This window comes from Pimephales promelas, chromosome 4 (genome assembly GCF_988280905.1).
Source record: "Pimephales promelas chromosome 4, fPimPro1.hap1.1, whole genome shotgun sequence".
In the NCBI taxonomy this organism is placed as follows: Eukaryota; Metazoa; Chordata; class Actinopteri; order Cypriniformes; family Leuciscidae; genus Pimephales; species Pimephales promelas.
Genome location: NC_142772.1, coordinates 29806470 through 29820126, shown reverse-complemented (window position 1 = coordinate 29820126; position 13657 = coordinate 29806470). Strand labels below are relative to the sequence as shown.

The following is a 13657-nucleotide window of genomic DNA, read 5'->3' as shown; positions in this document are numbered from 1 at the left end:
AGAATATCTGTGTGTGCGCGTGAGAGAATAAGAGATTTGCATGACTTAAGAAGTTTTGCAGGGTTAAACTCTTTGTGTGACATTTGCCTCCTCTGTCTGCGACCTCTTCTCTGTTCCTGTCTATCCCTTTCTTTTATCCCTCTGTTTCTAGATTCTCTTTTCATCCCTCTCTTTTTTCCCCCATCAATGAAGATGTCAAACTCGTGCCCTTCCTCTGACGGCTAGCTATGACTGAACAAATCAGAAACAGAAAGAGAAAGCGAGCGAGGAGGAGGAGGAATCTGACCTCCTCAACTTTGAAGAAAAGACTTCATCACTTCCTGTCAAATCAGCAGCTGCTGCAGACTGAGAATTTCAGAAGCAGGACCTGAGAGGGATTGTTTGCGAATGTGTGTGGGTGTGTGTGTGTGTGTGTGTGTTGGAAGCTCAGATGATGAGAAGATCTCACCAGCATATTTATAATCGTTTAGGTAGCCTAACCCTTCCTGTTCCTAGAGGAAGTTAAGAAGTTTGTGTCCCTCCCTGTGTGTGTGAATGCGTCAGATATGGCAGATATAGTGTTATTTTATTTTTAATTAAGGCTTTCCTCCACTCCAAAGTTTAATTACTCTTAAACTTTTAAATAAAATTTTAATCAAAATATTGTACATTAATATACATATTTATTTATACTTATTAATAATTATAGAATTTTCCAATTATTCCTAACTCAATAACAACCATTATATAATGCATATTATATTTCTTACAGTTTGATAAACAATATTTAAGGAACCAGACACAATAACAAAATTCTAGAAAGACTTGGATAATAAAAAAAAATGCCATTTCCTGCTTAAAATTGAATTAAATCAGTAGCACATTAGAGAGTGGGGGAGATGTCTTAATTCAAATTGTAAATGTAATTATCCACACACACACATATACACTTCAGTTTCAGTGCACTGTGTGAAACAGAGTTAGACCCACAAGCTTACACACACACACACACACACACTCAATAAGAGGCCTCCTCGCTTTTTAAACAAGTGAACACGGGATTAGACCAGGACTGAATGGCACCAATTAAATACTGAATACAGCAGCCATGCAAATCAGCCTCATTCAAGAGGGAGGGAGAGAGAGAGAGAGCGAGAGAGAGACACACAGACACCTCTTAACACACAAGCGCCTACATTCTGAGAAGGGGCTGTAATCACATGTCTTGGCAATAAGTCTAACCTCCACAATGGACCAACAACTGCCACTTATATGTACACAACACACAGACCTTATTTTACAATTTAAAGACTGGAAAGTTCAGTTTTATTTTTGGTGTGTAACATATCCAACGGGAAAATGTAGTCACCTATCTCTCATTAAACACACACACACACACACACACTCAATATGGAGGCGTGGGGTGTATGTATAGAGTGCAGTGGTCATGTGATTGTCCACTCTCAAGGCAGAGCTCCTACAAGTGGCTCTTTGTCTGCGAGAGAGAGAGAGAGAAAGAGAGAGAGAGAGACAGCTTACACATATCCCACTCACAATAACAACTGCACACAAACTCACACACTCAAAAAACACACAGAGCCTTGGGCATCTTGTTGAGAATGAGAGAAATGAGTGAATGGAGTCTAAGAGAAATGAGGAATCTCCATAGCAGAGCCCCCCATCCTCATTAATTCTCTCTCTCGCTCTCTCTCACTCTCTCACACTCACACACACTTTTTTTCTTTTTTTACTTTATTTATATTGTTTTTACAAATAAGCACAATTCCCAAATTGAGGTTAGGTCAGATTTAGCTGACTTCTGAACTGAAGTATAGCTATGAACACACACGCACACTCATACATGCGTATCATTGAGGCCTATTGTTCTTAAACATGGCTAAATATAATTACAACAGATTAAGCCAAAACCTACCACCCAAAAGAAAAAGTTTAGTTTTAGTTTCGGATTTAATTGAAAACAGTATTTATTTAATTTATGAATCACTTTCTTACTTTAACACAGCTAAAAGTTTAATAAAAGGTTCATCATATCCTGCATGAAATCCTAATCTAAATAGATTTCCTTTCATATCCTATCTGATTGAAACACAGAATGCAAGGAAAGGGGATTTCTGGGACTTTTAGTCAACGGGCAACAGTGCACTTGGATTTTATCAGTCGGCCTTGGGGGGAAATGATGACTCCCCATCACACAATCAGACAGAAGAACATTCTTTCACTTGATTCGTTTCCTGCTCTCCTCCTCAATGTCTTTAGCTGCTGTTTTTCACCCATATTACTTTCACCAGTTCAAAGAGGCTAGAGGCTAGGGGTCAAGCTAACGTTCCCTACTGAACTATCGAGATCTGCAAATGCATCATGCGAACAGACAGAATTCACAAGAACTTTTCCACTTTACTGTTTACAGTCATAACACTTCTATTCGCCCTGATCACCCAGGACCAATGCTGACGGTACAAGTGGAAATCACCAGGGATCCCACAAAAGAATAACACAACTAGTTTTAATTTGCAAGTACATTCTGCATTTTTGTAGTTGTGTGTTGACAATACACTTGTCAGTTCACATTTTTTATTGGACTGCCGTACCAGTCCGCGAGTTTCTTGTGACATTTGATAGTTTCACATCAAGCTTACAGGAAGACATCTAAATGACAGGTCTTCCCGTCGTGCAAGAAGATATCTTGCATCTGTTCAGCCCTGAAACAATGACTTTAGCCACTGTAGGATTTTCTAGCCTCCGAGTTAACACAAGAGAGGGGAAAAAATCTACTATTTAAGTAACCAACTTTACTGAACCTCTTCATGCCTAATGATAATGAGAATATTAATAATAGCAATATTGCTAGACTATACTGCATTACTCAATTGGTAAATAACTACAAGTAATGGCACTACAAATTTTACAATGGCAGTTTATATTATTGTAAATACTATCACCATCTTTCAGGCAGCATCATATTTTATGAACATTTAAAAAAAAAAATCTATTTTAAGCTATCCTAATTTTCTAAAGAAATAATCTAGTCATATAATTTTAACATGTTTCCTTCTTTTTTCTCCTTCAAATAACCAGCACTGTTTGTAGCTTACTTTTTTTAGCTTGACTGTAGTCTAACTAAACCTTTAGTCTACAGTTTCAAAGTATCTTCCAACACTGCGATTGCTGTATCTCTAAACTCTAAAATGTATTACTCGCATAATAACTGAATAACAACACAATGTAATTTATTATAACAACACACCCTGTATTCATTAAATTAATAACAGCATTCATAACGAATTTAAAAGTCCTTGTCTGAGCTCAAAATGCAACGGCACGGTGGCAGACAGTATATATATATATATATATATATTTAGAGAGCAAATGAAAAAACACAGCCAGAAACGCTCATATTTACTCTGTCTCTCCTCTCTCTCTGTGTCAAAGTCTGTCTCCCTCTCGTCTCCTCTTCTCTCTCTCACTCACACACACACACACTCTCCCACTCACTGTCAGGAGTATTGTGTTTGTCTGAGTGTGAGATGAAAGGTATGAATTCCTCCAGAGCTCCTCCAGGATACCACCGTTAAACACACACACAGAGAGAGAGAGAGAGAGAGAGAGAGAGAGAGAGAGAGAGAGAGAGAGAGAGAGAGAGAGAGAGAGAGAGATAATAATATCTGCACTCTTAATGTGAGCGTGTGGTGTGTGTGTGTGTGTGTGTACAGGTCACAATGATGCAGAAACTGTTTTGGTGTGCATGTGTGTTTTTTCTCACAAAATCTCACATTTCAGAGCAATTAAAGCAACTGCAAACACACACACACAAACAAGTTATACTTGTTAGACAGCTTAGTCTGAAATGCCTGAGAGAAACAGCAAAAGAAATCAAACACACACACAAGAAAAAAAAATTCAAATAGCGATGTCAATGCATTTGTAGTTATTTATGACCGCATCACTGATTGATATTTACACCTATGAGAAATATAATAGGAGAGACAGAGAGACTCTTGGGAACCAAAAACCAACATGAGAACAATGACAAGTTGTCATTAGACTAAACAACTCCATCACACTTTTGTGTTTCAGCATGCCTGTCATGGTAATGTGGATGTAGCAGCCCCTGTCCTCATCTTCAGAAAAATATACACAAACCCATGGTTTCACTATATTTCACGTTAATCGAAAGTTTACCTTTAAGAACAAAACAGTTTCATGGAATTTGGGGTTCGGTAAGATATTGTGTTTACCTTGGTTGCATTTATTTGATCAGAAATACAGTAAAAACTGTAATACTGTACATTACAATATTATTTTATTATTTTAATGACAAAGTATTTTCAGCATCATTACTCCAGTCTTCGGTGTCACAAGATTGCTTCAGAAATCATTCTAATATGCTGATTTGGTGCTCAAGAAACATTATTTTCTTGAAATTGTTTCTTTTAATCCTGTTTCTTAAAATCTTGTTTTTGTGGCAACTGTGATTATTTTTTTCAGGATTCTTTGGTCAAATGAATGCATCCTTGCTGAATAAAAGTTCTTACATTTTTTAAAAAAGAAACAAATTACAGACTCCAAACTTTCAACTATATTTAGACAAAGCAGTATAGAACTTTAATATTGTCCATTTCTCAATTATCGATCATAACATGTAAATGTACATCAGTCTACTTGCATCCCCAGTCATCACACAAACTTTTCGATATTAGCAGATTCAAAGATAAACATGATTTATGAGCCTATCATATAGTGAAGTCCACTTTTCAACAGGTTTCACTGCATTTGTGAGGACATTTTCAAAATTCACAGAACACACGCAGATGAACAAACTCCTTTCTCTCTCACACACACACACACTCATGTTTTATGAATTGTGTATTTGTCAAGTGCGTTTTCAACATTGTTTTATAATTAGATTTTCCATTTGTTCCGTCCAGCTGCAGGCATAGATCACCGTCTCACCAATAATGGCTCCAAACTCCTTTACCCTCCATTTTAAATAATAATGAGCCTTTAAAATGGCTGATTCAGACGCATCCCTAAAAGCAGCTTTCCACAGCTCCTGGACCAGTAAACAGCTTTCAGCCTGATCTATCTGTGGGCGTCCTGAGCCTGATATTTGGGTGTTTTCAACCAAACCTAAGATCAGTGAGGAGAGTTTGATCTCCCGAGTGCGTTCAGAAGTAAGTCTTCTAATGGCAGGTAACCCTAAGAAGCTTAAAACCACTGCGTGAGAGAACTGTTCTCAGGTCAGCTGGAGCTAATAAAGGTTATTGTGATTTGAACCTGCATGCAGAGAGCACTGAGCTCAGATCAGCTGGAGATGAAAGCAGACTGGAGACTTCAGCTTCTCAGATGCTTTATAGCGGCATTTAGCTGACTGAAAGCGTGACCATTTCTCCGGACACACACGCACACACGCCGGCAAGGAATGATGGGTTTAGTGAGTGTGATGGTCTGAGCTGTCGACTGGAAAGTGGATAAAAAGGATAGAGGAGCTTTGAACTCTTAAAGGGTGTGACTGATGGCCCGCTGTGTGTTTGAGTATGTGTGTGTGTGTGTGAGTACACGTAGCAGATTTTAAGCAAGTTTTGAGTTGCTAGACTTGCATTGCCTCTCTTTGTTTACACTACGAGTATAAATGTGTTTAGGGTAGATATATACCCATAATCCACCAGTGCATACTGTCTCACACAGTCAAAAGAGAAAGCAAACATGAGAGTGTGAATGTGCACACGGAGAACTGAAGGAACAAACAGATCGCAAACTTCTCCTTACAGAACACTAATCGTTTTCCACCTCACACACTTGTGTTTGTTGTGTGTGTGTGTGTGTGTGACAGGCTATCTGAATACCCAAAGTCACTTTTTCCAGGACAGGTTGCAGCTGTTGAACAACGGGAAGCCTGAGTGTGTTGTTACGGAGAGACACATTGTGGTCAGATCTTTCATGAGATGGTTGAATCGTGATGATACAGTGCTCTGTTCCCTCTTTAAAAAGAATGACAGAGAAACTGGTGTTTAACGTCTCGGGTTTGCTTGACGTTTATGAGTCTTGGTATTTGCATGATGGGAGATCAGAAGAAGGAGAGAGGAAACAGTTGACTACAGAGGGACAGGAATCCGGCCCAAATGTAATGATATATTCGAGCACCCGCCCTAAATCACGGCACTGTGGTGATTTTTATCCAGCAGCCTAAATGGAATCTTATCACGTTCTCATGGCAGTTTGGAGGTGAGAGTCAAAGCAAACTTTAGGTTTAACATAGAAGTGGGTTTAACTACATTTTAAAATTAAACTATTTTTTTTTTATTTAAAATCTTAAGAAATTAATAAATGTACAGCTACAGTATTTTAATCCAAAAAAATGACAAACCACCATAAAGAGTAAAAATTACTTATTTTATTATACTTTTATTGTTCTTTTGCCATTACTGGAGCCCGACAGTAAAATCAGTCTCTACTTTACTTTCATTGCAGCTTGTTCACAAAAAAAAAAAAACTGATGATTATATGAAGAGTTCAGATGCTAAAGCCTTTAAATGCCATTTGAAATTTTCTTCTTTAATGATGATTTTTATCAAACTTGTATATCTAAGTTCAGTAATTTCACTTAAATAACAATTAATAGGTAATTATCATTGCCATTTAAGTGAAATCACTCAACTTAAATATACAAGCTTGATAAAAATGGTCATTCTAGAAGAAAATTTCAAATGGCACTTAGAGGCTTTTGCATCTGAACTCTTTATATTTACTCACCCCGACGGTTAGGGTTAATTCTCATTGTAACCCTAGACGTTAAGGCCTTGGGTAAAGTAATAAAACCTTCTAAAAAGAGTTGAAATACATAATAGAGTAATTTTGGTGGTACATGATAAAAGACAGGACAAAGGAGGAAGTATAGTGGGACTGTTTACAAAACATTTTAGCTGTTTGCAAAAAAGAAATGAGGGTGTGTTGATAAGGCGATATTATCGGATAGTATTACTTTGAAACTATTTACCATCTCGATATACATCAAGACACTGAATGATTTGCATGTTCATGAACCACAGAAACCACCTTAAAAGGATAGTTCACCCAAAACTGAATTCTGTCATTATTTACTCAACCTCATGTTGTGACCATTTTGCTTACCATTTGGTTGCTGACTTCTACTGTATAGATAAAAAATAAAAAAAATAAAAAAGAGACGGTTCTATAAATATCTTTTATGTTCCACAGAAGAAATGGAGTCATAGGTTTAGATTAGAATGACATGAGGGTGACTAAATGATGACAATTTTCATTTCGGGGTGAACTATATGCTTTTTAAAAATTAGCAAACGCCACTGAAATCCCCCAAAATACTGCTTACACATTAACCTAGCTATCTAAACAAGTTATAAATAAAGCTAACTATGATTACAACAGACTAACAATAACCCAAACCCTATTAGAAACCTTTTAGCCTTTTTACAGTAAAAAAAAAAAAAGAAAAAAACTATTTTATTTTTGCTTTACAAATGATTTTGACCTCTGAGGATGTCCTGGACCTCCCCAATGGGAGATTTAGTCAAATTTAGATAACTTCGGGGACAATGTTGTCCCTAAAGTCTAACTAAGTAAACCCACCCCCCAGCAGCTGCCACTGCTCCTCTTCCGACTCGTGTGCTCCAACAGACCCTACAACTACAAACATTACAGTCCTTAAAACAACACGGGCGCTGGGCTCGGAGCGCGACTGTGCGTGTGAGAGCCGTTTGAGGAGGCCGTGAGAGCCCAGCGGTCATGCTTGGTCAGGGACAGACAATGTGCGTTTGTTACTTAAGCACTGTTGTTAATGAAGCTCCCCATGCGCACACACACATGGATGTACAATAAAAATTAGGTTTCATGCCAAGCCCTCTCGCTTTCAATCTCCGTGTTATATAACGACTACAGAAATACGGTTTTAAGTTGCTAACTGAATCCCCGTTAAAATGCACATGCGTTATAGTTAGACTCTCAGGATATGGCATTAACAGAACGCAACTCGCTCACACACACACACACACACACACACCGACAAACATCCACAACACCGTGAAATGCTATCAAGGTGGAACAAAAGCCACTTCACACACACTTCAGAGAGGAACAGGTCTGCTGTGGAAATGCTGGCTGAGATGGAGGGAAGTGTGTGTGTGTGTGTGTGTGTGAGTCTGCGTGAGTCCTCTCTTGCTGTTCAACATATTGAAACTCTGACAGAGTTAATCTCCTCACTGTCAACTCCTATTATAACACCACTGATCATGACATACACACACTAACTCATGCATACACAAACACACGCACACGATTCACGCCTACACACTCGTAAATGCACACAGACAAATGATTGAAAGTAACACGACTCGGAGAATAATTATTACTGCAGTGGATGACTGAATATATGCCCAAACATGTCCTAAATGATCCTGAACAGTCACACATGAATCCGTTACTATGATCGCAGTTGAGAACCAACATAATCCCCGAGAAGGTCAAAGGACATTTCTGTCTTTTCATTTCGTAAAAATCAGGCTCCAAAAAAACTGTGTTCAGAAATTTCTACATTTTAAATGCAGCGAAGCAGTCAGCATGTGTGTTGACAGGTTGGCTCACAGGGATACAGGTTCGAGTCTCCTTTGTTGTGCAATTATATCTTGAAAATCCCAGATCAACTGCTAGAAAACGGTTTCGTGTCATTTCCAAACTTTTGAAGATATTTGTCTCTCAACTGTTTTTATCCATACAATTTAAGTCAATGGGGCTCCATCCATAACAACATTGTTCTGTTGTGGAAAAGAAAGTCACAAGTTCTTTTCCACATTTTTAAAGAGTGTTCATGAGCTAAACAGGATGTTTAACTGCTGCTTTAGACGGTTATATGTGCACAGAGAAGTTGCTGATTAAGACTAATTGTGCACCACAGAGTGTTGAGTAAATGAGCGAACTTGTACGCTTGAATACACACTCACACACACATAAGTAAAGTACTTCAGTAGCATTTTTGAGCTAATGAGAGACAGATTTCCAATTAGCTCCTCATCTCCTCCCTTAGCACTGGAATATGGCCAAAACACACAGTCACATTCATACATATATCATGGATCCCTCTTACTTTGTTCTTTAAAAATCCAAAAGGAATTTAGGTAATTTGCTGTCGTTCATCAGAAAATTGTTTCCTAAACAGCTAGAGTGTTTTCTTGATAAGCGAGTGGCTGCCAAGGACTTGAATGAGGTAAAATTATATTGATTTGTAACTAAGAATTCGATGATGTAACTGGGAAGTAAAGAGAGTTCTCATTTCGTTGTGTAGTGTGTGACATTAAGATGATAAGACATAACCTGAAATCTGTGCCTCAATGAGATAATTGTCCCAATGATTAGCTATTTTATTCTCTCTCTCTCTCTCTATTCCCAGCAGAATCCACTTCTCTTTTCTTCCCTCAAGGCAGAGGAGGGGAGGGGAGGGGTGTCGCTTTTTACATTTTTCTTAGTCCAAATTATAGCTGTGAACCATGCAGATAGGAACAGAATTATACATCTGAAAGCAGCAGTAAGTCTGACTGTGTGCGAGCGCGTATATGTGTAGTTGTGTCTAGAAGTAATTAAATTTACATAATTGTGTCAACAGAATAAATCAGTAAAGCTCTTGTTCCACCAAATGTTTCTTCCAGAGAAAACGCAGCGGTAGCTTCAGCATTCAGTAAACTTTGCGTTTTGCTGATATAAATATCAGAGTGCTGAGGGGTGGAGAACGCAGCCAGAGTTTTTTTTCTAATTTTACAGTCCTTCAATTATATTTCGCATTCAGTCTGAGAGAGGTCTGACCTAAAACACAAATGGCACATTATTATGGGTAAGAGAGCTGTGTGTGTGTGTGTGTGTGCGTGTATGATGGCCTTACTGCTGAGAGTCTGGTAAGAGGTTTAAAGGGTGACTTGGACTTAGTGGTGGTGGACGCTCCCATATGTCCGCTGCAGAGATAGAGCCCGGAGAGTGTGTTTGCCTGAGGCCCATATGCCTTTATGAGAGTGCTTAGGATAAGCTTTGTGTATTGAGTTATTGTGCTGTGTTTTATTGAGATGTGGGATTGAGATATGCAGACATGTCTCTCGTAAATCTCAAAAACAGTCAAGCGGTTCTGATATTCTTTTTCTCGACTTCACACACTCTTTCAAAGTCGATTCTTCTCAATGTACTGTGAGGGCCTCTGAACTTGTAACTAACAACACACACATGCTCTAGCACAGGTGCATACACACACATTCTGCAAGTAAATAAACATTAAGTACTTAAAACAACATGCACCAACTGTGATAAAACAGACCAGGCCAGTTTGAGCATCTGCTGTGCCGTGGAGCTCAAAGCTGCTTCAACGGGAAACACAGAGAGGCTCCAGCAATTGATCTGAAATTTTCTCTCGCATGACGAAAAGCTCAAATGTGGCTGATTTTTTTTTTTTTTTTTTTTAATCTCTGTAATGGGTTTAGCTCCTACATAAAATAATACAATTAAAGTTAAAAAAAAAAAAAAAAAGAAAAACTGCAGAACGCAACATTTTCTATAATTAGTCTTGGGGAAGTGCTTTTGCATGTAGCAAGGTGTATTGTTTTTATTTATTTATTTTTTTTAAATCACTAAAATTAAAAAGCAATAAATAAATTGGCTATATGTAATATCTGAATTAAGGAACTCTATTCAATTTCGTAAAACTTTATGAAGTTTAACTTTAAAAAGTATTTTAAAAACTTTATGCAGTGCTTAACATGTATAGTTATTGCTGATTTATAAATGGTCCATAACATTTCTAACTGTTTGGATGTAAATTAACAAAAGATTTGCTATGCATTATATAATGTAGTAATGTTTAACTATATGAGTTTAAAGTTTTATAAAGTGTTGCCAATTTCTAAGCAATTAACTTTTTAATTTTCCCCTCTTTCCTCAATTTTCGCACGAGAACTTTAAACATGGAAAAAAACAAAAACAACATAAATTTGAGTTCATTCGTAATTTATGGTGCGGTTTTAATTTTAAAAGCCCAATTTATGTTTTCGCGTCGACCCTCGGGTTCTCACATGCTAAAGTTTTCAAGTTTTTTGCTCATCTTTTACAAGCCCAACCGAGAGATCCTAATTAAAATATTCCCCTCGAGATGAAAAACACATGTGCACTATTCCTGTCCCCCTGTTTACGCTCATAACTCAGCGGCTGTGTCTCAAACCCTTTTGAGCTGGCTACCACAACGAGCCCATGGTGCCCAAAATGCTGTCTAGATGCCCCAAAACTGCTGGCACTGTAGGCAGCCCATTAGGTCTTGAGACACAACCACAGTATTTCACACTGCACACAAAGGCTCAAAACAAAGACAAACCATCATGTTTGTCAACTAAAAAGTAGCTTTTTAGTTACGTTATAGGTTTTTACAAAAATAACTATTGCTTGTTTTGCGAATGAAAAACTCAAAACAACCAGCTTTGCTATTCTGTTGAGTCAAGCTTCGGTGGCGCCTTAAGCCATTATTCAGGTTAAGTAAACACGTTGGACGCTCCCTAGAACGTTTTATGAGCAGCAATCAGAGAGATTTTATGAGCGTCTAGGAAACTCCTGCTTAAAAACCGATTAACTCTCTCGACACAACTCTGATTTGATCAATATGACAGACACTGTGCCGCCGGGATTTGGGCAGGCCGGTGGCGGTGATTCACCTCGCCTCTCATGGGAAAAGAATAAAAAGATGGACACGCCGATAGAGATAATGAGTTTCGTGCTAAAAACAACGAGGAACAGTAGCTGATCTATTTCTAATTTTTACAAGAAGGCTATTGTATGGAGAAATAAGGCCCGTGTCAAGGCCACACGTTCAATTTGTGTATCTGAATTTGTAACGTTAGTTAAGAAAGCCAAGAGGTTATTTTTAAAACGATATTTCGCATTAACATTTAACGGAGTTGTACTAGTATGAAATTGTTGTCGAATCCCCGCACAACAAGGGATTTTGCGAGTTGATGAGATGCGGCGGTGGAGTATGACAGCTGTGTGTTATATCCCGGGAGAGCGCGCGCTTGATCGGTCACTTCAGGCTCGAGCTCAGCGCGAGCTTCATGTCATCATGCCGGAGAGCGAGCCGTGACCGGAGCTTTTCACAACGGATTACTCAAACTCTGTGTCTATTTCATGATCAATAGACGCCGAACTAGTAATATCATCAATCTGAGACCGCAGTGATACACTTCAAGTTCATACACTCTTTGAGGGATTTTAAACACGCGCTCGTGCACTTACTTTTGATTTTGTGAATTCCACACGACAGACTCCAGTGATTTGGCTGCGGGTAACGCGTATCTGCACATGGTTGTCAGAATCCAGAGGTAATATTTCCACGAGCCGCCACTTCCAGCCATCTTACAGGGTTCTCGGAGAGACACAAGCCAGCAAGAAGATAAGATCCTTTCGATCGACTGTACTCCGGGTTACCGAACCACATGCAAAAGGACTAGGTTAGGCGTCCAGGCGGAGGGGCTCCATGGCTCAACTTCCAAATCCAATTTTTCTATGGTTGCCTGGAGGAAAAAAGGTGTCGCACAACGTTGCACATGCAGTTTCTGGCCCAACGTTTCTCTTTTACCAAAATCGCTGCTACCTTGTACTTAGGTAGACTGCAGCGCGTGACTGTTTTATTGTAGTCATCTATTAGTGAGCTGGTAGCCTTACAAAAGGTCAAATCACGCCAGATTAGGGGTGAGTGACGTGAACACAGGTATAAGGACCATCAATCCCGTGTTGGGGTTCGGGTTTGTGAAGAAATCCGGTCCTGGTCATGTGTCAGATTTAAATCTAGACTCCTTTCGCTTTTGATCCCAGATCATAGAGATGAGCTTTAGAGACGCAACAGTTCTGTCTGAAATTTACCGACCTAAATCCATGTTCAAAGTGTCCAGCAACAACGCTTAACTGTCAGTCGCAGGACTGCCAAAAATATCTGTCCAATTCCATTTGGATTTTCTTTCAAAAAAGGCACGAGAAGTAACGTTAAACTCCCGAGTTTTGCGGCTGCTTATATTGAATAATCTGGCGTTTCAATGCATGCTGATAGACGGGGTCTCAGCTACTGTCCGCTGCTGTTTCGTGTGCCAAAAGGAGCACGCTGTTTCGTCTCAAGGATACAAAAAAAAGATGGGGAAACTTCGGCGCTGTACTCGCTTCCTCGGCGAATTAATGACGCGACTTTTAGCCTCGGATCTTGTTTGGATTTGTTCGGCGCTCGACCGTGGATTCGGTGCGACCGTAGTCAGTCCCGCACACCGTTCACAGCGCAGTGACTCCCGATACATCACCTCCACTCCCACCGAGCTGCTAAACCCCGCCCCGTTCAGAAACGGACCAATCGAGGCGCACGTTTAGGGCGACGTCACAACATGGTGTCCCTCTGTGTACAGCGAGTTTCGGAGAAGTTCTGCATGCAACTGCAAGACTGATGTACAAAAATCTATAGTTAGTCTGTCATTCTTTTAAAGATAAGAAGACGTTTTCGAAAAGTAACGTTAGTTGAATTTATGATACCCATTGTCATCAGTTTTTGTGCAGATTTACTATGGCACAAATTAATGTTTTCTGTAGACGTCGTATAGCGAGATTGTTTGTTACTGTGGTTACT

General features: G+C 39.1%; 1 protein-coding gene across 1 annotated transcript in view; it reads right to left on the bottom strand.

The window, feature by feature from the left end:
- efnb1 (ephrin B1) overlaps window positions 1–13337 on the bottom strand; it is a 33384-nt gene extending 20047 nt beyond the window's left edge. Inside the window, exon 1 of the mRNA XM_039649870.2 lies at window positions 12286–13337. Coding sequence (XP_039505804.1) covers window positions 12286–12404 — 119 coding nt within the window. The 5' untranslated portion in view covers window positions 12405–13337. The remainder of the gene's footprint in view (window positions 1–12285) is intronic.
- Window positions 13338–13657: the final 320 nt, after the last annotated feature.